This window comes from Ursus maritimus, unplaced genomic scaffold (genome assembly GCF_017311325.1).
Source record: "Ursus maritimus isolate PB19 unplaced genomic scaffold, ASM1731132v1 scaffold_21, whole genome shotgun sequence".
Lineage (NCBI taxonomy): Eukaryota > Metazoa > Chordata > Mammalia > Carnivora > Ursidae > Ursus > Ursus maritimus.
The window spans coordinates 47,356,340-47,380,583 of NW_024424564.1; the positions used below are offsets into that span (position 1 = coordinate 47,356,340).

The window sequence follows — 24,244 nt, forward strand, 5'->3', positions numbered from 1 at the left end:
CCGGAACGCCGGGGTCACGCCCTGAGCTGAAGGCAGACACTTAACGACTGCGCCACCCAGGTGCCCCAGGTCTTTTCATCTTGAACTTCCTGAGGGGCCTAAGGTTAGGAATCCTCAGTAATTTCCAGAAGGGGTCTGTGCAGAGATCTTGGCCCCAAGCTGTGCAAAGGATTGTCCTGAAAGACAGCAATGCGGTTTGCCCTGGGTCCAGAAAACCAGGAGACCTTCTTCTGGGAGGGGGCTAGTAGAAACAGATAGGCTGACAGGCGATCATATGCACTATGGTAACTGCTCCCAAGAGGGAGGGACATGAAAGGCCGTGGGAGCACATAGGAGGGGTCCATAGGCCAACTTTGCTGGTGGTGTGTATCAGGGAAGGCTTCCCGAAGGAGAGGATGTCTATGTGGGGTCCTGAAGGAGGAGAAGGAATGAGTGATGTTGGGACTTCATAGTGAAGAGGGAGACGGGATTTTCACGTACAGAAGCAGCAACAGGCAAAAGGCCCAGAAATAGGAGAGAGTGTGGCTCCTTAGAGAAACTGTAAATAAAGAGCTAACTGTAATTTGAATAATGGGAAGGGAAGGTGTGAGAAAGCTCTGGGTATTTTGTATGGCGCCTTGCACATGGCAAGTGCTCCGTATGTCCTGGTTTCAGGAGAAGTGTATGTTTCTTAACCGCAATGACAACAACAATAGCTGGTAGCAATGACCAAGTGAAATACCATGCGGCAGGAACTTCGCGTAAATTATCTCATTTAATGATCACAACACTACCGCTAGGCAGGCATTCCCTTTCTGCATTCAAGAAAACAAGTTCAGAAAAGGTCGAGTCACACAGCTACTAGGCCTAAAGTCAGACATCTATTTTGAGGAAGGGTAGGGACTCAAAGCCCTGAATTTTCTGGGGCCAAAGCTTGAACTCCTTCCTTATCACCCTTCCCCCATCTCTTCACCGGGACGATTCAAGTGAATATACATGTCTGTGGGAGACACTGGAGGTCCCAAGAATGCACTTATTTTCTTCTTGATTCAGGCAAATAGCCATCTGCTTGTTTTCTTCCCACTTGGCATTGCCAGGCAGACTGCTCTAACGCAGACCAGGTCACCCCCTAGTGATAAAAGCCACACCCATCAGCCCAGCTCCTTCCACATATGGGCCCCTGTACCTCTGAGTCTCAAGGAAGTCACTTTCCGTTTGGCTCTTGGATTCCACACAGATTTCTAGCAAAGCATTAATGTATTTATTGGCCCCTACATCCTTCCCCCTCTTCCAGACTGTGTGCGCCTTAAGGCCAGGGAATGCGTCTTTATTCATCTCTGTATCCTCAGGGACTGCTGCAGGCATGGTAGAAAATAGACATCTAGAGGGCTTGCTCAACCCCTCCAAACCCCAGTGTCCTCCCGGGAGAAATGGAGGTGACAATACTCACCTTGTGGGGAGCCACTAGGAGGGTTAACCAAGATAAGGTCTAAACAGGACTTACCAGAGAACTCAGCACATCATTAAGTACTCAATTAATGTCTCCTATGATTACTATTACTGTGTTGTATAATAATATTATACCTTCCATAGTATTACTACTAATTAGTGAGTGAAAGAATTAGGAAGTCAATGCATGAGTGAATGAGGTGACTTAACTTCGATTTAAATCCTGACCTTGGCCCAGGGTAGAAGTGAACTTTAATATTCTTTGTCCCATGGACTGGGAACAACTAAATGTGTTGTGGCATTATTTTGTTTGTTTTGTTGTTTCTGTTTTAGATGAAACCCAACAACACGGGCAGGCTTCAGGCAAAAGTTGTCCCAATTCTTGGACAAAGATTCATCATTCAGGTGAGCAAGAAGGTGAGGGGTAAGGAAGCTGGCTTCTGGCTTCCTTTTTCTGCGTTGGTTTTGACTTCTTGATGTCCTCCCTGTGGATGAATCATAAAGACACAAACAGAAACAGATGAAAAGGCCAGTGAGAAGAAGAGAATGAGGAAGTGAGTCTCCAGGGTTACATAAACAGCCTAAAATCAACCACTCAGAGTGAAACTGGTCAGAAGACTGGGGAATGAAGGTGAAATGGATAGACTGTGTAATGTGTCTGAATGTACTGGGGGGAGATTTATATGACCAAGGGGAACTTGGAGATAAGTTGTGATAAGTACATGAGAAAAAAAAAAAGGCAAGAAAACAGGCAGATCAAAAAGAGAGAGAAACTTAGTTCCAGGGGTAGCAAAAAGTTTTACAAGAAAGAGAAAAAACCATAGCAATCTCCGTGGCTCACGGCAATTGTGTTGATGGTGTCACAGTGCTGATTTGTGAGCCAAACCAAATCACCACACGAGGAACGCACTGGGAGGATGGGATTGGAAGTTGTGCATACGAGACAGAGCCCAGTCCTCGTGTTCCCTGGTGAGAACTCAAGGCCTACCACTGAAATATCAAGGAGCTGGAGGACCATGATCTTTTGACAGCAATAGGAAAGCAAACACCAAAACAATCAGTGAAGAAAGTGGAAAACGTGTTGCTGGGGAATGGAAAGGGGGTCCTGAGGAGTGCAATCTTATGTAACCAGCTTTGCTGAACCATTAACTAATTAATTTAATAAGCACTTATATTATGCTTTTCATAGTTAATCAGTTACATTTTTAAAAAGATTTATTTATTTATTTATTTGAGAGAGAGAGAGCATGTGTGCATGGTGGGGAGGGGTAGAGGGAGAGAGAATCTCAAGCAGACACCCCACTGTGTGCGGAGCTCACTGGGGCTGTATCTCATGACCCTGGGGTCATGACCTGAGCCAAAATTAAGAGACAGATGCCCAACCGACTGAGCCACCCAGGCGCCCCATTAATCAGTTAATTTGATGCGTACTTATATACTACTTCGCATCAGACACTGTTCTCAGTGCTTTACAAATGTTAACCCATTGAATCGTCATAACCACTTATGCTCTACTATTTCATTCCCATTTCACAAATGAAGAAACTTGAGACATAGAGAAGTTAAGTAATGGCTCACGGTCACACAGCTAGTAATGGATGGAGGAGCTGGGATTAACAGCCAGGTGATCTGACCCCAGAGCTGCCTCTCTATTTAATTTTTAAAGGATGAATGTGTATTAATATAAGCAAAAGAAATTTAAATCAGTGTGATCTCTTAAGAGGACTGATTCCCCACTTCATTGGTATAGAGAGGCAAAGTAAAATGTGATCAATTTTTTATACAAGCAATGAATTGAAGCCGAATGCTAAACACACATTAGCTAAGCATTAATTCCTTCACCAAAAATTCACTGAATCCTTACTATGAGCAAGCCATTGAAGCAGGTACAAAAGATTTGATGCTGAATGAGACGAGGTCCTCGAACTTGGGAGACTTATAGTACAGAGAGGGAGACAGAAAATTCCATCACTAAAGTAGGTCATATTCAGTGGAGCAAGCTTGCAAAAGCACGGAACACAAAGTAGGCAGTCACTAGGGCAGTTTGGGGAGACTTCCTGGAGGTGGTGCTGCCCATGCTGGGCTTTAAGGGTCAGGTAGGAGTTGGCCAGATGAAAAAGTGGCTAAAGCATATTTAAGGAAGAGGATAGAGTAATGAATACTTGTTAAAATGAACTGAATTAGTTGTTTTCTTCTTCCATTCTGAAATATTAGAATGTCAGAAATAACAGTATTTATAAGCCCTTCTTAACCGGAGAGATTTCATAGCCCAAACCAGTGGGGTACAAACCATGCTGCCATACTCCAGTGTCAGCGGCTGTTTCTCTAATCAAAGGAAAAAACATTGATAAAACTTCTCTTCATATTAAGTTTACTTCTTTTTTTTTTTTTTAAGATTTTATTTATTTATTCGACAGAGACAGAGATAGCCAGCGAGAGAGGGAACACAAGCAGGGGGAATGGGAGAGGAAGAAGCAGGCTCCTAGCGGAGGAGCCTGATGTGGGGCTCGATCCCACAACGCCAGGATCACGCCCTGAGCCGAAGGCAGATGCTTAACCGCTGCGCTACCCAGGCGCCCCTAAGTTTACTTCTTACCACTTCTCTTAAAAATGGGCTGTAGGTCAGGCCCTTGAGTCTGGCTGCTGGTTTCAAATCCTGGCTCTTCTGTCTACTAAAGGCAAGAGCTTGGTCAGTAGTCACTAAACCTCTCTGAGCCTCAGCTCCCCGTGATAAAATGAGGACAACCCCACCCCATATCTTACGGGAGTGCTGTGGGGATTAAAGCTTAGAACAGAGTAAGGACCTGGCCAGCATGACTCTGCTGGGTGCCCTTGCCCAAGGTGATAAAATGAATCAATAAGTAAAAGTTATAATTAAGGGAAAAAAATTAATCTGTAATCCAGTTGTAATTTCTTGACATATTATGTGTTACTTTAAGATACCAAAGTTTGCAGATATACTGAAGATCCGTATTTTATGCTACTCAATAGTCCTTTATTTGGGTGCCAGAATTTAAAGCAGTGATATTTTTATGGGCCTCTGCCAAGAGCACCACGACTTCCGGCTGTCCTGTCTCCAGCACATTGGGAGAATCAGGGCTCTGAGCTCAGGAAAACGCCCTGCCTGCCTCTTCCTCCACCCTAGAGCAGTAATCCTGTAAAATAACGGCTAGATGCTTTCTCCAAAATGGGTCTGCCCCAAACCTCCTTAGTCCAGAATGGTCCCATGTACAGTTGACCCATGAGGAACCTGGGCCTCGACTCAAGCGAGCCTCAGCTGCCTCCTTTGAACTACAGGAAAAATAAAATTCACCTAGACTTGAACGGGACGATGGATATGCCTCGCACAGGGCCAAGCCGACTTCCCTCCATTCCCCTTCCAGTATCTGCATCAGGAGGAGCAGGTCTGCTCTTCTTCAGGCTCTGAAAAGTCTGGGGGCACCAGTCCTTAGTGACTTCTGAAAGAAGTGTCTGGGGAGACATTTTTGGATCCTGGTTGTGCCCTCTCTTAATGTGAAACTCTTGGGGATGCCTGGGTGGCTCAGTCAGTGAAGCGTCTGTCTTTGGCTCAGGTCATGATCCCAGAGTTCCAGGACTGAGGCCCACGTTGGGCTCCCTGCTCAGCGGGGAGCCTGCTTCTCCCTCGGTCCCTCCCCCAGTCCATGCTCTCTCTCTCTCTTGCTCTCTCCCCCTGAAACCTCTTCTCACCGGGGCTTGCTGCTGTGTAATATACAGTGGGTACTGTCTGCCTCATATGGCTATTTAAAGGTCAAAATGAGGGGCGCCTGGGTGGCACAGCAGTTAAGCGTCTGCCTTCGGCTCAGGGCGTGATCCTGGCGTTCTGGGATCGAGCCCCACATCAGGCTCCTCCGCTATGAGCCTGATTCTTCCTCTCCCACTCCCCCTGCTTGTGTTCCCTCTCTCACTGGCTGTCTCTATCTCTGTCGAATAAATAAATAAATAAATCTTTAAAAAAAAAAAAAATAAAGGTCAAAATGAGGTGATGTTTGTCGTGGGTTCAGCTTCTTGTTTAGTTAACAACGAAAGCCATTATTATAGTCTAGGTTAACATCGTTAGTTGTAATAGTTTAAATAAAATAATGGGTAAAAGAGCAAATGCATGAGTAAATGCAATGGCCCAAGCAAAAACTCCGCACTCCTGCTTTTCACTCAGCCTCGGAAAAACTATGATGGACTATCTCCCCTATCCTGGGAATAGCTATTTCTGTTTCTCGGTCTTCGGCCACACTTTCCTTTTTCTCCTGTTGTTTTACCCTACCTGGTAGAAATATCAGGGCTCCCGCAGGAGCTTCCCAGTCCTAGGGGAGAGAATTAGTCAGGGTCTGAGAGTGACAAGGGAGAGCAGTTCAACTTCAGTCTTGCCTGTCTTTCCCTCTCCTCCTTTCCCCTCCTGTGGGGGAAATAAAAAACACTTAATAAAAATCAGCTCAAAAATTCAGTGTGATTTCTTCAAAGGTGTCCCTGGAATCTTGATAGATATTGAAAGGAAAAGTTTACAAAGGAACCAATAATGACAACAGCAAATAATCAGAGCAGAATGCTGGAACACATTGCACGGTCCCCTCATCCGCCTTCTAAGCACTGCTGGGTGCCAGTATTTGGACCTACGCCCAGGAAATCAAGGTCACCCAGGGCAAGATTCCTTGAGGCCAAATCTTCCATCTAGGGACTCTATGATTGAGTAGGCTATGATCTGTGGGGCACGATCAGGAAAGCACAGGGCACATAATGGGTACCCTGAGTAGGCAAGTCAGGGGAGAGTTCCTGAAGGTGATGCCTGAGCTGGGTTTTAAAGGTCAGCGAGGAGTTAGTTAGATTAAGAAGTAATTGGAAGATAGTCAGGTCTGAGGGAACAACAATAATGTTGGCAAATTAAATTGCGTTGGCTTAGATTTCTGAGAATCAAAGGTGGACATCAGAAAGATTGTTTCTGATAGATCGATGAGTCACCACTGATCCTTTAAGATTCCATGTTTCAAACAGGTGGGTCTCAAGCTAAACTGCTATTATCAAAAAATTGTGGTCTTCTCGCTCAAAGGAAAATTAAAATTGGAAGACTTAAGATTGGAAGGTTTCCTTGGGTAAATTTCTCAACTCATTAAGCTTTGGTTTCTTCTCTAAAATGGAGACTATAACACCATCTATCTGTGATGAGATGGTTAGTCACCAATCCGTCATCTGCTCTCCCGTTTTCTTCAGCAATGGAGCCAGTTTTTGTTTAAGATGGCAATGAGCCCAGATTGTTTTTTTAATTACATTTCCCAGCCTCCTTTGAAACTAACATCACCATGGGACTAATATCCGACCCTTGAAATAAAGTGGCAATGTTAAATGGTTATTTCCAGGGAGGTTATTAAAAAGGGACAGGGTAACAGGGATTGACTACAACTGAGCATGAGGGATCTTTCTGGGGTGATGAAAAAGTTCTAAAACTGGATTGTAGCATTGTTGCCAAACTTTGTAAATTTGCTAAAATTAATTGAATTGTATACTTAAAACGAGCAAATTTTATGGTAAATTACACCTTGATAATATTATAAAGTAATAATAATTATTATTATAAAACAGCATTTAAAATGGTTTTCAGGTTTTTTTTTGAAAGGAATGTAAGTGTTTATTTTTATTTTTTTTAAAGATTTTATTTATTCATTCGACAGAGAGAGAGCACGAGCAAGGGGAGCAGCAGGCAGAGGGAGAGGGAGAAGCAGGCCTCCCGCTGAGCAATGAGCCTGATATGGGGCTCGATCCCAGGACCCTGGGATTCTGACCTGAGCCGAAGGCAGACACTTAACTGATTGAGCCACCCAGGCACCCCAATAAATATAATCTTTAAAAAAAAAAGAGGGTGGCTGCGTGATGGACATGGGGGAGGGTATGTGTTGTGGTGAGTGCTGGGTGTTGTGTGAGACCGATGAATCACAGGCCTGTGCCCCTGAAACATACAATACAAAATAATACATTCTACGTTATGGGGCGCCTGGGTAGCACAGTCGTTAAGCGTCTGCCTTCGGCTCAGGGCGTGATCTCAGCATTCTGGGATCCAGCCCCACATCAGGCTCTTCCGCTGGGAGCCTGCTTCTTCCTCTCCCACTCCCCCTGCTTGTGTTCCCTTTCTCGCTGGCTGCCTCTCTGTCAAATAAATAAATAAAATCTTTAAAAAAATACATTCTATGTTAATAAAAAATAAATTTAAAAAATTTTTAAATAAAGAATACTGACAGGGGTGCCTGGGTGGCTTAGACGGTTAAGCGTCTGACTCTCGATCTCAGCTCAGGTCTTAATCCCAGGGTGGTGAGTTCGAGCCCCATGTTGTGCTCCATACCCAGTGTGGAGCCTACTTAAACTACAAAAAAAAAAAAAAATTCTGACAGTGTTCATATTTCCACTTTTCCATGGTCTTTGTTAGAACAAACCTTAAAAGAAATGCAGTCGCCTTCTCAGGACTTCCTCCAAATTTCTTGTCAGGGGATTCCTCAATGAAGGTGGAAGGTGGGATGAACATATGGTTTGCCTTCTTTTTATCTAATGCTCTTCGATCGATATTCTTCACCTCCCTGTGGGGAACAAAGGCACAGACGGAAAAATACTGCAGAGTCAGCATGATCTTTTCACTCCTATGTTCGTATGTAAAGAGAGACAAATATTTACAAACTTATTCATTCCAGAGCAACTGACTGAAGCCAGAGAGCTGACGACATCGCAGCAACTCAGTCCGGAGCCCCGGCTGTGTGCTAGGGGGCATGTCGGTCCTTGGGGACACAGAGAGGAATAAGGAATTCAAGGAACATATGCTCAACTCGGGAGGACAGGCGAAGAAACCAACAATCTGAAAGAGGGCCGCCTGGGTGGCTCAGTCGGCTAAGCGGATGCCTTCGGCTCAGGTCATGATCCTGGGGTCCTGGGATCAAGTCCCGCACTGGGCTCCCTGCTCGGTGGGGGGTCTGCTTCTCCCTCTGCCTGCCGCTCTCTCTGCTTGTGCGCGCGCTCTCTCTCTCTCTGACAAATAAATAAATCTTAAAAAAAAAAAAAAAAGAGAAGATCTGAAAGAAAGCTGAATTTTGAAGGTGATAATAGAACCCACGGCTGTGGTGAGGCCTAATGGAGTTACCACAGGTCAGGTGCTTAGGGCAGTGTCTGGTCCACAATAAGTACAGGAAGACGTGCTCAGGTAGCGCCAGAAGCTGCTGCTGCTGTTCTTCTAGAAGACGGTTCCCAGCGGAGTGTGTTCAGACAAGCACAGGGTACACAGTGGGAATGGCCAACTTGGTGATCCACCAGCTGCCTTTTGAAATGTGAGTAGACATTGACTTGATGAAGCAGCAGGTTATGGGCACTCAAGGTAGACAAAATAGCAATAAGAATGCATTTGTGAGAATTAAGATCCTGTCATATACTTCTCTGCTGATGGAGGATGGATGCAGAGAGACCGGTATTAAAAAACCAGCATTGAACTCGGCCTGAACAGAGGTAGGGAAACTGAAGGGACTCCATTTTATTTTATTCTTTTATTTTATATATTTATTTTAAAGATTTTATTTATTTATTTGCTTGTTTGAGAGAGTGCGAGCACGCGCGCAAGTTGGGGGAGGAGTAGAGAGAGAGAGGGACAAGCAGACTCCGTGCTAAGCGTGGAGCCCAACGCAGGGCTCGATCCCACTACCCAAGATCACGACCTGACACTCAACTGAGCCACCCAGGTGCCCCTGAAGGGACTCCATTTTAGAAAGGCTCCGTCTCCGCTGTTTTTCTGCTCGGCCCCATTTCAGAATAAGCCAAAGAAGCTATGTTCCCACTTCAAGGGGCAAGCAAGATGGTTAATCATTCTCTGAATATTGGCCTCGGCCCCAAACACCTAATAATGTCTAAAAAGAGCTAATCCCAACATGTTCCAGGCTGACACTGGCATCAGTACCCCTACCTTCAGTAATTTATGGACTAACACCTGTTGTTCACCTGACACTCACCTCTGACTGGGCCCTACCCTGGACTCCTGGAGGAACGAGTACCCTAGACCCCTTTCCAATATAAACCCCTAACCCCAGGCAATGACAAGACTCCTTCTCCTTTCCTTTCCAAGTCTCCCAGACATTCTGTCCACTATTCTCTACCTGTCATTTGTACTATTCAGGAAACTCTGTTTTCACTTTCTCTCTTGCATTTGATTTCTATCCTGCGTCAAGCCAAGGACCCTCTTGGCTGATCCTGGGGGACCCTCCCCAGGGTCCTCAGACTCAACCTGCCTGTATCGAAACCAATGGTTATTTCAACCATGGGCATCTTTTTCCAAGTCAAAGGAAGAAATTCTGTGGACACAACATTATTACCTTTGGGATCTTTTGCCACAACTTTTTCTTAACGCTGGGGAGCCTGTTTCTGCTTGCAACAAAGAGGCAAAGAACAGCAGCAAATTGCATCTGTCCTTGTTATGATCACATTTTCTTTTCTTTTTTTTTTTTCAGATTGTATTTATTTATTTGAGAGGGAGAGTGAGCAAGAGAGTGCATGAGCAGGGGGAGGGGCAGAGGAAGAGGGAGAAGCAGACTCCCTGCTGAGCAGGGAGCCTGATGTGGGGCTCGATCCCAGGACCCCTGGTTCATGATCTGAGCTGAAGGCAGACGCTTCACTGACTGAGCCACCCAGGCGCCCCGATGATCACATTTTCTAACGGAAAAACACTGATGTAATTCCTTGATAATATTTCCTATATTGTTATTTCTTGAGATGTTGAAACCCCCACGTGCCTTAGGCTCATATTTTCCACTAGAAAAAGCATCTTTAGTTCGTGTGACAGAATCGTACGTTGAAACGTTTCATGGAGTTCTGCAAAGAGCACTCTGAATTGTGGCTGCTCTGCCCCGAGACAAGTTTGAGGATCCGGGCTCTGGACCCACATGTCACTGAAGTTCTCCAGCAGCCACAGACCCTGTTCCCTCGATACATACCTCACCCACACACGTAAACTAGGCTCTTCCTCCACTTACAGCAGGGGCCCCTGGATTGCCTTTTCTTTTTTCTTTTTTTTTTTTTTTAAAGATTTTATTTATTTATTTGACCGAGAGAGAGAGCATGCACAAGCAGGGGGAGCAGCAGAGGGAGAGGAAGAAGCATGCTCCCCACTCAGCTGAGCGCCTCGGATCACAACCAGAGCAGAAGGCAGACGCTTAACTGACTGAGCCACCCAGGAGCCCCTGGATTACTTTTTTTGAGGGGGCACTGCTCCAGGTCTCCCCAACTGCAGACTTTCAACCCCAAGTCCTATGCTCCTTTGGACCCTGCAATTTCCATGGCATGGGGTCACAGGTATTATCTCGGCATTTACCGAGCACTTCTCTTGAGCCCGGCTTGGAGCTAGACATCTCTGTTCACCCACAAGTACTCTGTACTATTAGTGTCCCTGTTTTACAGATGGTATCCAAGCCTCACACAGGCTAAGTGATGGACATCATTCATTCAGAGAGTGAGACAGAGCTTTGGTCTGTCCAACTTCAAAGCCAGTGCTCCTAAGTGATATGTTCTGTTTGGGAAATAAACTGGTAACTGAGGTCCCAAAGGAGTCCTAGCCCACCTGCAAGTAATATTCCATATGGGCATTGGTCACCTTCTGTTTTTGTTATGGCCACCATTAAAAAAACAAAACAAAACAAAAACTTCCAAAAATATATAAAAGTAAAGAAAATTGCATAATCAACACCATTTACCCATTATCTAGCTTCAGTAGTTACCAACACAAGGTTAATCTTGAATCATCCATTACTCCTTTCGCACCCCCTCACCACCCCAAATGGGTGATGTTAAAGCAAATCCTAGATACCATGTCATTTCATCCATAAACACTTCATTAGGTATCTCCTTCAGACATGACTCTTTAATTCTTTCTTTATTTTTAAAGATTTTATTTATTCAGTTGACAGAGAGAGAGAACACAAGCAGGGGGAGTGGCAGGCACAGGCAGAGGGAGAAGCAGGCTTCCCACTGAGCAGAGAGCCCTATGTGGGGCTCGATCCCAGGACCCTGAGATCATGACCTGAGCCAAAGGCAGATGTTCAACTGACTGAGACACCCAGGCGCCCCCCGACATGACAAAACCATTACAATATCTACAAAGAAAAGGAATACACCAATACAAGCAGTTCCCTAGTATGTTCCTTTGGAACACAGATACCAGAGTTCACAGACTAGAAACGTGCAGCTCGAGGAGTTTTCGTGGACTGAGCATACCTATGTAACGAGCTCCCAGATCAAGAAACGGAACACTGCCAGCTCCCCAGAAGCCCCCTCATCTGTACCCTCAGTCAAACCCTACTTCCCCAAGGGTAGCCCTGCCCTGATGTCTAACAGCACAAATGTGGGGTTGTGGTTGGTGTTTTTTTTTTTTTTTTGAGATTATTTATTTTAGAGAGAGAGTGAGAGTGCAGGAGGTGGGGGGGAGGGGCAGGGGAGAAGGAGAGAGAGAATCTCAAGCCGAGTCCCCACTGAGCTTGGAGCCCGATGACGCAGGGCCCCACCCCAGGACCCTGAGATCATGACCTGAGCCAAAATCAAGAGTCAGGTGCTTAACCCGCTGAGCTACCCAGGTGCCCCTACCAGCACAGATGGTGTTTCAAGGGCACCATTTTCTTTCGTAGACAAAATTCTGAGAATCGCTTTATTAACAGAAGGTATGCTGAGCTTCTCGATAATGCCTTATCCAATAAAAAGTGGATATATTTAGCAATGAGATTGCAAACACATAATTACAAAGTTTCTACTGACTGAAAATACCTATACTATAATTCACCTGATAAGGATGCCTTTATTAAACAAGGATGTCCTTCTATATTTCTGAAATATATATGCTGTAGACTTAATCTTGAATAAATTTAATATTAGCCTTAAATTATTTTCGTCTTGCTCATGCCATAGCTAGGTAACTATGGGGGCTAAGTTTTGGCCAATGGAATGAAAAATGGAAGGTTTATTTGTGACTCACAGGAGGAATGCATTTCTTCGGACTTCATCTTCCTTTCTATTGGCTGGAATATGGACCCAATGACTGGAGCTAGAGCAGCTATCTTAGACCATGAGGATGAATCATGGGCGAAGGATTACAGAGAAATAAGACAAAAGGGGCTTGGGTCCCTGCCACTGTGACCTGCCATATCTCTTGGACTCCTTTTTAAATAATAAAAATAGATTTGCATCTTGTCTTGCCACCATTTTGAGTTCTTCTGTCACTCGAAGCTAAACCTAATTCTAAGTGATAGAATTACCTACTATGGGCTTGGTCCTATAAACGGCTTTATGTGCCTTATTTTACTTGATCGGTACAACTCTCCAAAGTAGCAAATACTATCTTCATTTAACCAACAAAGAAACAGAAGCTCAGCGATGTATATGACTGGTCCAATGTCACACAGCCAGTAAGTAAAAAACCCTAAGCCTCTGGCATTCCAAGGATCCCCCCTTCAAGAATTGTTACAACTACTGGGAGAGACAGACATTACAAAACATGTATGTTATAAACAGAATACACTACCTGGTGCATAGAAGTTGCTGAAAGTATTTGCTGGAATAATGAGTGAAATATAGAAGAAACATAATGAACCATAGTAACAGAGGCAGAAGCAAAGAGCCCTGAAGAACAATTCCTTTGGGGGTGCCTGGGTGGCTCAGTTGGTTAAGCGTCTGCGTTTGGCTCTGGTCATGATCTCAGGGTCCTGGGATCTGGCTTGTGGCTCAGGGGGCAGCCTGCTTCTCCCTCTCCCTCTGCCCCTCCCCGTGCTCATAGGCGCGCACTCTCTCTCTCAAATAAATAAATAAAATTTTAAAAAAAAGAAGAAGAAGAAGAACTGTTCCTGGGCCCTCTCCCTTCCACAGTCCTGACCCTCTCCTCCCTCACCTGCATCTTTCCAATCTCCCCCCTTCACACAGCCTGGAGTCTTCCATTTTACATTGAAACAGCCCTGTTACTCACCCATGGGGAGCCCTCATGCCCCCTCATGTCCCAGGCTCTGGTGTCTGCCGTCAGCCTTGTTAAGACCGCTCTCTGCCAAATCACCAAACCCGTCTCAGCCCCAGGCTTCTGCATGTGGCACCCCCACCGCGGATCACGACTTCCCTCAGCCCTTGCTTGCCTGAGCCTCATGGCTGGTGTGCCTTTTCGCGCAGGCTCTCCCTTCCCTGTGGCCCCTCCTCCTCCTTGGCCCCATATTTTGTCCTCCCCACATATGTGGTGGCCCTCTAAGTTTCTGTCCTTGACCTCGGCATCTGTAAAATGGGGATAAATAACTGTGCACACTATTTTATATCCTGAGGTTTTTGGTTTTTGGGTTTTTTTTTTTTTTGGTCCAATAATATATTGTGATCATCCTTCCTTATCAAATAAGAATATTAGGTCGACGTGGCCACTTTTCTTGGTTGCAGAGCACGCACATATGAGAGTTTATTAACCAATCACCTGATGAACATTTAGGCTGAACTGCATCTTTGTGGGGCTGGTGCCTAACAGGTTTTTGTGTGTGTCTGTGTTTGTTTTTTTTTTTTAAGATTTTATTTATTTATTCGACAGAGATAGAGACAGCCAGCGAGAGAGGGAACACAAGCAGGGGGAGTGAGAGAGGAAGAAACAGGCTCATAGCGGAAGAGCCTGACGTGGGGCTCGATCCCATAACGCCGGGATCACGCCCTGAGCTGAAGGCAGACGCTTAACCGCTGTGCCACCCAGGCGCCCCTTTGTGCGTGTCTGTTATCATAACTTGGAAATAACTCAACGGTATCACTTTGTAAAACAAAGCAGTTACCTATATGTTCATTGTTTTCTTTCTCTCCTACGATGGCAGATTCCAATGTCTTGCCAACAACAATTCCCCCTTTCTCCCTTGCTAACCGAATCCAGTGTTATTTTGGGTAATGAAGTGCCCAGCCAGTTCCGCGCTGGTCCAGGCATGGAAATCTCGTTTCTCTTTGCCAAATATTTCCTGAGCTGCTTTTGCAGCCAGGATGTCCACGTGAGAGAGTTATGGGAGCAGGCAGAGACGACATGGGAGAGAGATACCGAGCAAAAGAAGAAGGTGAGCTCTTCTTTAGAGAAAAAGGTGCCAGCTAATAAATGGAGAAGGGATGGTGGAAGTAGAAAAATCACTATTTTGCAACCCCAACTATAATAATTGATTCAGGCAAAGACCATCAGTGGATGCTAAAACCACAGGGCGAAGGTTTGGGGAGAGCAGATTCATTCAGTCTCAAAGAATCACACCACTTATGACAGACTAACCACATAAAACAGGGGTCTTCCAGTGGAGAGGTCTGGCAGGGACACCTGTCCGGCTGCCCCAACACTGAGTGTCTCCTGGTGCAGCGCAGTGTGCATACACAACATCATCAGCTGTTCTCGGCAAAAAGATCTTCCCTGAATCCAATCAAGCATCTAGTATCGCCCCAGTGTCCAGTTTACAAGAAATATAGGGGATTCTGGAATACGTTAAATGCTACCCGAAGAAATAATCAGAAAAATCCAGAATGTGACTTGAGCTTTTCAAAACAGTCTATGTTATTCAAAAAATTAATAATGTATTAATTGATTAAGGGCATAATAACGAAGGTGGGGGCAGGGCACTGTCATCGGTGAAAAGACACCAAAGAGATACGACAACAAAATATAATTCCCAATCCTTGATTGGATCCTGGAGCAGCAAGTAAAACCAAAAAGGATATTTTGGGCACCACTGGGGAAATCTGAATTTGACCTAATTACCGGAGAGAGAAAGAAAACGTGGCAAAATGTGGATAATTGGTAAACGCAGTGTGCGCATATGGTGTTCAGTGCACCATCCTTGCAACGATTCCGGAAGGCCTGAAAATTTTCTAAATAAAATAAAAATATTTTAAAAAGTCAGAAGGCACAGGAAAATATCCATAATACGCTGCTAAGTGGGAAAACAAAGTCTAAAAACCAGACTGACAGTATGACTCCACTACTTTTGTTTAGTAGTCTACGGGCCCAGGAGAAAAGGCTGGAAGGATTTAGAGAAAAATGTTGGCAGTGTATACCTCCAGGTGCTTTTCCAGGTTTGTCTGTGTGTTTTCACTGAATATAAATGTGTTTGTAGTTAGAAAAAAATAATTTGAAAAGAAAGATCTGGTCTCTGTTATTGTGGAGTTTACATTCTGACCACAAGACATGTGCTTAAGAGAATCCCAAAGCTCGGCCCCCAATTAAAACTTACCATGTGCAGGGGCACCTGGGTGGCGCAGTCGGTTAAGTGTCCGACTCTTGGTTTTGGCTCAGCTCGGGATCTCGGGGTTATGAGCTGGAGCCCCGCGTCGGGCTCCACACTCAGCAGGGAGTCTGTTCAAGATTCTCTCTCTCTCTCTCCCTGTCTCCCTCTGCACCGCCCGCCCCTGCTTGTGCTTTCTCTCAAAATAAAATAAGTAAATCTTTAAAATGCATGTAAAAAAGAAATTGTCGTGGGGCGCCTGGGTGGCACAGCCGTTGGGCGTCTGCCTTTGGCTCAGGGCGTGATCCCGGCGTTCTGGGATTGAGCCCCACATCAGGCTCCTCCGCTATGAGCCTGCTTCTTCCTCTCCCACTCCCCCTGCTTGTGTTCCCTCTCTCGCTGGCTGTCTCTCTCTCTGTCAAATAAATAAAATCTTTAAAAAAAAAAAAAAGAAAGAAATTGTCGTGTGCAGGGACGCCTGGCCAGCTTGGTCAGTGGACCGTGCAACTCTTAATCTTGGGTTTGTGAGTCTGAGCCCCACCCTGGGTGTAGAGATTACTTAAAAGCTTTAAAAGCATTTTTTTAAAAATTGTCATGTGCAACAGCAGACAGATGCTCAAACAATGCCTCTTCCCTAAGCCCCTTACGTACCTGAGGAAGTTTTCTTGCAGTCCTCTTAGGTACTCGTCAAAATAATTCCGTTCATTCCAGTGCAGCCGGTTCAGTTGGTGGAGGTTGTCCTTCCTCTTCTTCATGTTGCTCAGGGTCAGGTCGATGATCTCAGCATATGTCAGGACGGACTCAGTGGCATCGGCCGTCAAGGAAAGGCCCACACCGTCAGTTGGTATTGACTCTGAGCGTTACCAGTAGGGTGCCCTACTGCATGGGGGAGGGGGGAGGGGGGAGAGGGCAGAGGAGGGAGAATGACCTGTTTCTGGACCAGATCACTGAAATCTGAGCAGGTAAGGACTCCTGCTCTCTGGCCGTGACCTACTGGGGAAGGCAAGGGGCTATCCTCCCCAGCGGCCAGGCCATTCCCTGTCTTTTGACAAAGCCCTTCTCTCCTCCTGCTGATGGAAGGGCTAGGAAATGCTCTTTTCAGACTGCCGTCTAAAATTCTCACTCTGTATGGTGACAGATGGCAGCTACACTTACCGTGGGAAGCACTTCGTACTGTATAGAATTGTCCTATCACTGTGTCGTACACCTGAAACTATGTAGTGAGTCAACTATACTTCAATAAAAAATAAGCAAATAAATACCATTCCTACTCTATTATCACAGCAGTGAAGAGGAAGGGGTTCCAACTTTCAGTCTCAAGGCCTCATTCCCAATATCATGTTTGTATGTTGAAAAATCCTCCGTTCCTTGCCCACCCTCTCTACCCCTTCTGGATTGGTCAGAATCTCAGGAGTTTGGGATTTCAGTCAAGATACATCACCCGCTATGTCTCTATTTTCCTCTCCATCAAACAAGGATAACAGTCCTTGCCTTAACTGATGTGAATAATTATGATAGTTATTATTTATTTAGAACTAGCCCTACGCCATTTAATCCTGATCATAACACTATTGGTTTGGTATAATTATTCTTATTTTATTTTATTTTTTTAAAGATTTTATTTATTTATTTATTTGAAAGAGAGAGAGAAAAAGCAGGGGGAGGAGCAGAGGGAGAGGGACAAGCCAACTCCACGCCGAGCACAGAACCCAAAGCGGGGCTTGATCCCGTGACCCTGAGATCATGACCTGAGTCAAAACCAAGAGCTGGCCACTTTAACTGAATGAGCTACCCAGGTGCCCCTAATTATCCTTATTTTACAAAGAAGTTGATAAAGATATTGAGCTCAGAAGTTAAGCTGTGCTCACGAGATCTTAAGGCCAGTGGGTTGCTGAGCTGGACTCAAACCTGGGGCTGTGTATCCCCGACCCAGGCTCCCTCCACTATACTACGCTGTCTACGGAGCAGTGAGGTGATATATAGGAAAGCGCTTTATAAAGAATAAAGTGCTATGAAATGTGACCGTTAGTACCCTCTGCCTATGGGCATATAAATAAGCTTGGGGATATGAGAGCTGTAAGAGCAGGGCTACCCAGTTCATTCAGGAAGCCCCTCCTGATGGGGAGCTCTGTGCAGACAGGTAACGTCCAGGCTCCATGCCAAGCCTTCACTGCTCTTGTGCCTGAATTCCTCGTAACAGCCCTAGAAGGCGGGTGCTGTTATCCCATTTCATAGATGAAAAAATGAGGTTCAGGAAGAAGCTGCAATTTGTCTAAGATCACTCAGCTGGTCAACAGCTGAGTTGGTTCTTGAGTCCAGGCTGACCTGATTCCATGTTCTGACCCCTACAGTAAAGCGCTAGGACTCAGGACACCAACATGTCACATCTGTTTTCTTAAGATCTGAGTTGGTTACCAAATCTTTAAGATAAATGCTAAGAGGGCCAGAGATTTGCTGATGGGTCTGGAGGAGGGGTGTGTGTGTGAGGAGGATGTTACAAGAAACACATATCTGGACCCCAGATCCTGATCAATACATCCTCTGGGGTGAATGAGCATCTGGGAGTCATTATTGAGCTGCAAAGAATGTTCCAGCACCTAGTTAGCTTTCTCTCTGGTAGATAGGAAGAGATTTTACCCCCAGGGAAATGTGACTTGCCCAAGATCGCATGCAGCCGGTTCATGAGGCCAACCTGGAATAAGAATGAGCAAGATTCTGAGCCTTGGGCTCGTATCCATGACTACCCTTGATGAGCACGTGCCAGGCACGGTGCTAAGGGCCGGGTGCCTTTCCACACCCTCGTTCTGGGAGGAGGAAGCAGAGGCCTAGAATAATAACACGTGCCCTGCCCATGGTGGAAAGGATATGGGATGCTCTTGGTTCTTTCCCTCCTGACTATCAACACGTCCTCACCATGCTGCCGCAGACTGGCATAGTTCTGGAGGAAGTACACAATCAGAGGGCTCTTCCCATAAATGTTGAAGAAGTTGGACGTCAGCTCAGGGCTTTTGCAGGCTGGGTGAGACTAAGTAGGAGAGAGAGTGGAAAAAATTACATGCTGTCATTGTTACAGCATGGATTAAGAAATGTAAAGGTAATAATGTTCTTTGTCCAGCAACTCCACTTTTCGAACGCTATCCTAAAGAAATTACCCAAAGTAAAGAAAAAAGATTTAAGTACTATGATGCTTGCTGCAGAGATATCGACTATAGCAAAAGATTAGAATAATCTGCATGTTCAAGAAGATATTGATATTTCTATCCCAAGGAATAGTTATGCTGCTATTGAAATGTTTATGAAGAGTTGGTCCTAAGAAACGGCTTCAGATCTAATAGTTGATTAAAAAATTGAGATGCAGGGGCGCCTGGGTGGCTCAGTCAGTTAGGCATCTGCCTGCGGCTCAGATCATGGTATCAGGGGCCTGGGATCGAGCCCCGTGTTCAATGGAGGCTCCCTGTTCAATGGAGAGCCTGCTTCTCCCTCTGCCCTTCCCCCACTCCTGCTCTCTCTCTCGCTCACTCTCTCAAATAAATAAATAAATAAATAAAATCTTCTAAAAAAATAAAATATATTTTAAAAGAATAAAAAAATTGAGATGTAAAGTCAGGTAGATAGCATTATATATTTCTCTATGAAACAAATCGGTTTAAAAGAAAGATAGGGCACCGGAAGTATAGTTCCCAAAATGTTAACGATTCATTCAGCAAATATTTATTGGGTCACTCCCATGTATAAACACTGTCCTAGGTGCTAGAGACTGAGCCGAGAAGAGGACAAATTCCAGCCCTCGTGGAGCTTGCATTACAGTTGAGACAAAGACAATAAACAATTCAACAAATAAAGGAATAGCATGACATTATGGAGCAATAAGTGCTTTGGATAAGAATCAAGCAGGGCAAGGGATGGAGGGTGGTGGGAAGGGGGACTGGGGAGGGGAGGAATCTTTTCCACAGGGTGGTCAGGGAGGCCCATGAGGAGGTAAGGAATGAGGCTCTTTTCTAAGTGTGATGGAAGCCACTGGAAGGTTTGAGCTGGGGTTCAACAGAACTGGATTCATTTCTCTACTGATCCCCTTGACTGGTGTGTAGAGAAAGGCCTGCCGTGGGCGCGTGGCCCTGAGGGGTGGTCCAAGAGGTCTCTGCAGGGGTGGGCACTGTTGGGCTGGGACTGAGCTGAGCAGTTGCGGAGAGGGGTGAGAAGTGATGGGATTGGCAATTTGCTGTGAAAGCAGAATTGGCAGGATTTGTTGGAGGACTCGACGTGAGAGTAAGGAGAGAAGTCAAGGATGTCACTACAGGTGTAGGTACCAGCTGCTCGGGTGGGAGGACCCAGGAAGGAACAGGTTAGTGGAGCAGGAAAATCAAGACGTCTCCTTCGGATGCGCTATAGCTGAGAGGAGGCATCTCAGGAAAGGGAAGGGACTGGGGCCAACAGTGATTTGTTTCCCTCACTTATTATTTCTCTGCCTTTTCCCAACAACGTCAATAATGCGCATGTACTAAATACTCATTTACTCAATGTAAAATACTTGTGTATTTAAAGAAACAATACATTTTAAAGAAGCAGGTATAATTTAACTTAAAAAAGTCTGCCTCGTGAATAAGGGCTGTGACAACACCTGAGTGCACTATTCTCTAGTACTTTCCATTTCAAGGGCTTCATGAGATTTTTTTTTTTCTATCTAGAGCACGGTCTCCTAACCTCATCACTTTGACATGTTGGGCCAGGTAATTCCCTGTGCTGGGAGATGTCCTGTGGATAGTAGGATGTTGACTGGCATCCCTAGTCTCTAGATGCCAGTAGGACCCTTACCTCCTCGCTCACCCCCAGTTGTGAGGACCTGAAATGTCTCCAGGCATGGCCAAGTCTCCTAGGGGGCAAACTCGCCCCCAGGGGAGAACTACTCTTTGACAGTAAGATCCCACTGGCTTCACAGGAACTTGAGGCTAGTGAGGAACGTACAGATCACTTAGCCCAACAATTCCTAAAACCCCACCGCCAAACTGGGGGCCCATCTGTGTTCACTGGTCTCCAGTGAAATGAGGGCAACAAGGACAAAAAGATCGCCATAAATCTGACATAGAGTAACTTTGTTCACTTTAAGGCCTTTCTTTTATTCTGAATGACCTTTCTCCTTTTTGGTATTAATGACCTTCTTTCTATGAAACGATGGTGATGGTAGATAGCAGTCATTTTGCTTTAATGAACTTATTTAAAATTTTTTTCAAAGTCTAGAAAATTCCAAGGTGAATCCAGGATCCACTAATCTAGCTCTACATTCATCCTAGAGGTCTCCTTTTGGCTGTCAGAATCCATCCTCCTTTCCTGACAGGCCCTGATTCTTGTGCTTAGGGGAGTTTACCTGCCCTCTACTGCTCTGGGCTTGAGGGGACTTTAAGTCAGAAGTCCTGCTCCCCCATGAGGGCACTGGAGGGGTCCCCAGAGGTCTTCACAGGCTCTTCCAGAGCCTGCTCCTGGGATTTTGAGTCTTGAGTGGGGTAAACTATAGACTGAAAACACATGGGGGTTCACCCATTCCAGACATGTCACCTTGAAGAGATGGGTCAAGGGCTGAAACTGCCATGATTCTTCTCCTGGTGCCTGGACTCAATTTCAGACTTTCTAGCTACTCGACATCCTTCTAGTTTTTGCTCAAGTTGGCCCAGGACAGATTTTGTTACTTATAAGCAAAGAATTCCAATTAATGTACTTCCTTACAATAATATTCTCAACAGGTAATTGTCCGTTTTTGCTTCCCTAACTTTGGAAGCAAGGAACATACTACCTTCAGAAACATCCAGTTCCATTGTTGGTAAGCATCTGATTTCTCCTCACAGGTGGAAGGCAGGGGAGGGGCCTTGGGTGCAGGGACCTGGGGACAGGAGTAGAAAGGGCTGGCTCCTAGCCACAGCACTGGGCAAATGCTGGCCAGTGTGCAAGACGAGAAGTTCTGGAACATCAGATCCAAGGGGCAGGGAGAAAGCAGAGTAGGAGCTAGAGTGAAGGGTTGGCATTAGAGACCTGGCAAGAGGAACGAGCTGGTTTGAGAGCCAGGGCTGCAGCAAGACCAGCAGATGGTCTGCAGCAGAGCCAAGGGCTGAAGCTGGTTTAAGATGACAATTTGACAAGATGACCTTAGGAAGTTCTTTCTTACCCTAGATAAACATCTGACTCTCTGTAATTCCACCCCATCTTCCTCCAGAACCATGGGTTACAGAATGGTCCTTAAAATACTGGAGGAGAGCCCTTGATCTTCACTATGTCTCGTCTTCTCCAACCTAGACATCCTTAGTGCTTTCAGTACTCCCGGGCAGTCTCCAGACAGTCCCCTCCTTCTGCACGCATGTTCAATGAAATGTTCTGAAGTGGGACTGTCCTCTTTCTCGTTCTAGACCAACAGAACTCCTTTTTTTAAAAGTTTTTTATTTTGACACTTAGAGATCATTTTTATGCTATCTCTGAGGATGAAAACCCCTATTATTTTTTTTACAAAATAAATTCATGTTCACTATGAAAAAATCATATAATATTTTAAAAAAGGTAAAAAGTAAAAGATAAAAGCCTCCCTCATCCACACTTGCATGCCTAAGAATAAATACTATGGTCGCTTTTCTGGGTATCATTCCAAGTTTTCTTGTATGCAGATACCAATTTTATACCAAAAATGTATTTCAAAAATAAAAATGGAATCATATTCTCATATAACGTCTTCTTTCTTTAATTTTTCACTTACCAGTATCTAAATACATTACCTGTAATGTTCTCTTGCTTTATGAACTTTAGACATTGTCAGCTAACTCCTTTGACGTTAGAAGCTATCAATCTGTCTCACTGGACTCAGAGATGTTGTCCGCCTTGGATTTGGCTGCCCCTGCCCTTCGATATTCCTATATATGTAAATTCCCCAACTGACCAATGTTGACCCATAGGTAGGGCCATCTCCATGCCCCGATTCAGCAGGAAGAAGTTACCGAAGATAAGACCTTGCACCCTCGGCAACCTTAAAAGATTTAAGGGTCAACATTGTTCGGGGGGAAAACGATGAGGAGAATAAAGGCAAGCGAAATGTAGATAACATTAAATTTCCTTACAACCTGCCGCCCACTGATAAACACCTGGGACGTGCAGAGCATGACATTCCTCAAGGAACTCATGGCTGCTTTAATGTTGATGTTTCATGGGAGACTAAAAGCAACCATAGCTCGACAATCGCCAGACCTCCAGGATCCTCTAAGTCTTCTTCAATGTGCAGAAATCCCTTTCGAGACTTCCTTGATCTCTACCCTCTCCCCCACAAAACTTAAAAGTATATAATGAGTCACTCCTCACGATCACAGTGCAGCTCTTTCTGCCCACGGGTCCTGTCCTCATGCTATAATAAGAGTGCCTTTTTGCACCTTAAAAAAACCCAAAAACCAAAAAAGCAAAAAACAAACAAAAACTGTCTCATTGTTTTTCATAGCCACAGTATCCATATTATGGACATTTCACAATTTACTTTTTTATCTACAGGAATTTAAGTTTTCTTTCCAGCCCAGGTTAATGTAATGGGGGCCACGTATGAACCTTTCTACAGGAGAGGTCATCTGAAATGGCATTGCTAGGTCACAGGTGTATACATTTAAAATTTTAATGGGACACTCTAAACTCATAAAACATCTAAAAAATGCTAGTAAATATTTGTAAAATCCTTTTATTTTTTAAAAGTATTTATTTATTTGTTTATTTTATTTATTTGCCAGAGAGAGAGAGAGAGAGTGCATGTGCAAGCACGAGGAGGCAGAGGAAGAGGGAGAAGCAGGCTCCCCGCTGAGCAGGGAGCCCGACGTGGGACACGATCCCAGGACCCTGGGATCACGACCTGAGCTGAAGGCAGATGCCCAACCAAATGAGCCACCCAGGTGCCCCTTAAAATCATTTTCTTTTTTTTTTTTAAAGATTTTATTTATTTATTTGGCAGAGAGAGAGACAGCCAGCGAGAGAAGGAACACAAGCAGGGGGAGCGGGAGAGGAAGAAGCAGGCTCATAGCGGAAGAGCCTGATGTGGGGCTCGATCCCATAACGCCGGGATCACGCCCTGAGCCGAAGGCAGACGCTTAACCGCTGTGCCACCCAGGCGCCCCTAAAATCATTTTCAATGAGTGGAGGAGCCTGCAAGGAAGTAAGGAAAATCCTCTGAGGTCTAGGGAAGTGAGGGAGCCCTGAAGTTGGATGTCTGGGTTGAGAACAACTTCAAAGGGAGGTGGAAATGAGAGTCCTTTCCTTGTTCCTGGTGTTAAGCCAAAGGCTCTACTGTTGACCATTCTGCAGGGTTTTTAATCCCGATGTCTCTATCCAGTTACCGAGCTCCCCTTGCATTCCTGCTGTAGTGGGATATAAAAAAATTATCTTAGCTGGTACCAGAATTTACCACAGGGAGGGTGATATAGAAAAGGCTGGGGTTCGGAGCCTACAGCCAAGAAAGAATTCTTGAGACATCTTCGGTGCCAAAAGGTGGTTTAATTAAAACATCTTTATTAAAAAGATGGTTTTATTTAGAACAGGACCCGTGGGCAGAAAGAGCTACACTGGGGTTGTGAGGAGGGGCTGATTATATACTT

At 45.1% G+C, this 24,244-nt stretch overlaps 1 protein-coding gene across 1 annotated transcript in view; it reads right to left on the reverse strand.

The window, feature by feature from the left end:
- The window catches only part of FAM227A (family with sequence similarity 227 member A), a 76,322-nt gene continuing 52,078 nt past the window's right edge, over nt 1-24,244 (reverse strand). Inside the window, exons 13-16 of the mRNA XM_008705556.2 lie at nt 18,512-18,669; nt 16,296-16,448; nt 7,863-8,003; nt 1-1,913 (exon numbers count right to left, since the gene is read on the reverse strand). Of these exons, the coding sequence (XP_008703778.1) occupies nt 1,826-1,913; nt 7,863-8,003; nt 16,296-16,448; nt 18,512-18,669 (540 nt within the window). The 3' untranslated portion in view covers nt 1-1,825. The remainder of the gene's footprint in view (nt 1,914-7,862; nt 8,004-16,295; nt 16,449-18,511; nt 18,670-24,244) is intronic.